The sequence below is a fragment of the Gymnoscopelus microlampas genome, assembly GCF_963454915.1.
Source record: "Gymnoscopelus microlampas genome assembly, chromosome: 12".
Taxonomy (NCBI): Eukaryota; Metazoa; Chordata; class Actinopteri; order Myctophiformes; family Myctophidae; genus Gymnoscopelus; species Gymnoscopelus microlampas.
In genome coordinates, this window is record NC_139949.1 from 4,460,333 (window position 1) to 4,463,912 (window position 3,580).

At 43.5% G+C, this 3,580-nt stretch overlaps 1 protein-coding gene across 1 annotated transcript in view; it reads left to right on the forward strand.

The window, feature by feature from the left end:
- LOC311056925 (parvalbumin beta-like) overlaps positions 1-523 on the forward strand; it is a 523,075-nt gene extending 522,552 nt beyond the window's left edge. Inside the window, exon 4 of the mRNA XM_084073777.1 lies at positions 391-523. Within this exon, the coding sequence (XP_083929903.1) occupies positions 391-452 (62 nt within the window). The 3' untranslated portion in view covers positions 453-523. The remainder of the gene's footprint in view (positions 1-390) is intronic.
- The last annotated feature ends 3,057 nt before the right edge of the window (positions 524-3,580 follow it).

Sequence of the window (3,580 nt, forward strand, 5' to 3'; positions counted from 1 at the left end):
TTTTGGTCGGGGCACGAAACAACCGTTTAAATCGCGCATTTAGTCAGCCTGTGGCCATGTTTCCCATTGTAGCCGAACCGGGAGCGGTACTGGCACTGGACGTAGGGGGGTTTTCCGGGCTGAATGGGAAACATGTCTACAGGCTGACTAAATAAGCGATTTAAACGGTTGTTTCGTAGCCTGGTATCCAGCCTGCTTCGCTAAGTTCGGCGGACTTTTTTTTCTCTCTTCGCTTCTCAGTCTGGAAAGCACCCTATTGACTCGTTTTGCAGAACTACACTGGAACTACATATGTTACGTTAGGCAACGTCGTTGCTGATTGGATGTTGTTCAAACGAATGACGAATCACAACGATCACACTGTTTTTTTTGTCCCGCCCCGCACCACAGACCAACCAGAAGCCACGGTTCGATTCCAGTCGTATGCCATGTCCCGCCTCCCTTGGAGATAGGGTGCTTTCCAGACTGAGAAGCGAAGAGAGAAAAAAAAGTCCGCCGAACGTAGCGAAGCAGGCTGGATACCAGGCTAGTTGTTTCGTGCCCTGACCAAAAAGGAATGTAGAAAGAAACCTATGAATGATGCCTTGACTTCGGATACACGAACGATCCACCCGGGGAAAAAAATCACCCAGTCCGCATAAAAGTACATTTATCTCTGATTTCTTTTCCCAGATTGCGTTTTTGGTGAAAAAGAGCTATATTCAACTGTCGATAACTACAGAACGGACGATCGCGGTTACACTGTTTTTTTTTCGCTGGAAAGAAGAGACTCGTATTTCCACCGAGACGTAGTTTGTTCAAATCCGTGTTGAAATTAGAAATCAAGATAAGGTAAAACCGCTGGCAGTGGCAGAGGAATTAACTAGAAAAAGTGCTCCTCGGAGCACAGGTCTCTGCCAGGTCAGGTACGTTATTGTGGCCTCCTGGTGGCGCTATAATAGGCCAATGTGAAAAGGGTGCCATTTATTCTTAGGCCTTTCACGGCAATCAGACACTGCATTCATGATTTGAGGCATTTTGTTGCAAAAATGTGTTTCGCTAAATTAGACCTGCTGGTGGCGCTATAACAGGCCAATGTGTAAAAGGGTGGCATTTCATCCTCGGCCTAGCGGGAATGTGCTTGTGAAATTCCACGGAAATTGCAAGCTGCGTGCATAATTTGAGGCATTTTGTTCAAAACGGACCAATCCTGCAAACTTTGGAAGCCAACCTTAGCCAATCAGGATCGAATATGGGAAATCGAACAGATCCGTGTTGATCACATGACTATAGAGATACTGTGTACCAATTTGCATGACGTTTGGATAAAATCTGTAGGAGTAAAATGTCAAAAAATGTTTTTGCACAAATCTGCCTCCTGGTGGCGCTATAACCGGCCCATGTGAAAAATTTGGGGCAGAGGTTCTGAATTGGCATCCAAAGAGTGTGTGTGCACAGTTTCGCAGCGACCGGGCCAATGGTGCCGGAGATTAGCAGCTAATGGACGGACAGGACACACCCACCCACACACACACACACACACGGACGGACGGACGGACGGGTAAAACATACTCTCTCGCCATGCCTTTCGGCCCGGCTGAGACAATTAATGAATACCTGGCAATGAATGTGTTAAGTCCTTTTTGTCCGAAAGTGTTTTGATGTTCCTGTCAAATGCACAGCTGTGGGAAAGAACAACGTTGGTGAGATCGGGGCACATAACAGCACGACTCAACCAACCAGGGAACTCACATCTTGAACATTGGCGTCAGATTGAGATTAATGTGATGTCTCTATTAAATGAGACAAGCAGACATTGTCTTACAAAATAAAAGTGGCTCCCGGGGATCGCAAATGTAGTGTTTGGCATTGATTATACAGGGAAATATAGCATGGAAGAACGACTTTGGCTTTGGATTTTAGTCATTTTAACCTCGTAAATAGTCTTTGGCATTTGCTATAGAGCAGTGTGACCTAAAATATAGTGTTTGGCACGAAGATGGTGGAAATACAGCCAACGTTATAATTGGAAAGTCAATATTAATTTAATCAGACCATTACGTGATGTTAGCCCAGCTGCTGTTATGATTGTATACTTACACTATACTTATACTTACTGGTCTTTATGCCTGCTGGCAGAAATAGCGGCGACAGAGGATTTCCACTCGCATTGAGACACGTTCTGAGCTTGTAGATTGCTTATTTTCGGCAAAGAGATTTGGTGTAACGCGGAGGTCTTCAATGTTTTGTTTTGTTTTGTTTTGTTTTGTTTTGTTTTGTTTTGTTTTATCCAGGCCAATGGGCCCTTAGCTAAGAGAGAGATGAAGCAGGGACCCCCACATACTGTAGTGTATACAATTCTGATTACATGTTCATAGATTTCATAGATACCTAGCACTATCATAGATTTCATAGATAGCTAGCACTATCATAGATTATAGATAGCGACGCATTGTGAACTTGTAGATCTGCTTTTTCAAAAGACTTTGATACATTTTTTTTCATTTGACAACTTGTGAAATGGGACATTCTGCACAATGAGTACTTTCTACTTTTGGTACTTTAAGTACATTTTGATACCAATACCTTTACTCAAGTACATTTTGAATTCCGGACTTTTACTTGTAACAGAGTATTTCTACATTGCAGTATTGATACTTTTATTTAAGTAAGTATTTTTTCCACCACTGGTAAAGACTTTGTCTCTATTGTAGTGCAGTTCTTTGTCCCATGTCCCTTCCTTCACTTGTACAATAACATACAGAATACAAACACATTCATCTTCAGTCTTGTCTCGCTCTGTCTTTGTCCTCCTGTTAGCTGGGAGCTACCGCTGGACAGGAAGACAATCACACACTGTCTTCTGTGGTGAGGTTTGGCAATTCCACTTTTATCTTCAAGCTCACAACGCGTTGCATCGCGACGCGTTGTGAGCTTGTAGATCTGCTATTTTCAAATATTTAGTACCTTTAACTTTTGGTACTTTAAGTACATTTTGATGCCAATACTTTTGTACTTTTACTCAAGTACATTTTTTATTCTGGACTTTTACTTGTAAGGGCGCGCTCTCACCGCACTTTTATTTTACCTCTGGGGCAGAATCTGCCAATGCTTTGTCAATGTAAATGCGTGGATTCACGCAAGAGCAGATTTTTCCGCTTGTCGCGCAGACCTTGCGTTTATCTGCTCTACACGAAGAAGCATAAAACTGCTGGAGGCAGGAGCTGCTTTCCCCCTCTGTCCAATCGGGTGAGTCGAAGGCGGACCGTCCCAAGACTCAAGAAGCATCATGGTGCTCAAGGTGCGGGCTACGGGGACGGTCTTGAATGGGAGTGACAGGTGCGTCACAGCGTTTTTTTAGAATCCGCTGGCTGCAAAAAACTGTGGCCGCGCACAACCTGCGTTTAACAGTGGCCAGCCAACTTTTGGTGAGACCGCGCCCTAACAGAGTATTTCTATATTGCAGTATTGGTACTTTTACTTAAGTAAAGAATTGGAGTACTTTTTCCACCACTGCTTTTATGTTTAACCCATTCAATCCGGGGAACGCATCTCGTGTCATATTAGATTTCTTTGGCTAATCGTGAAAATGTGTTCAAAT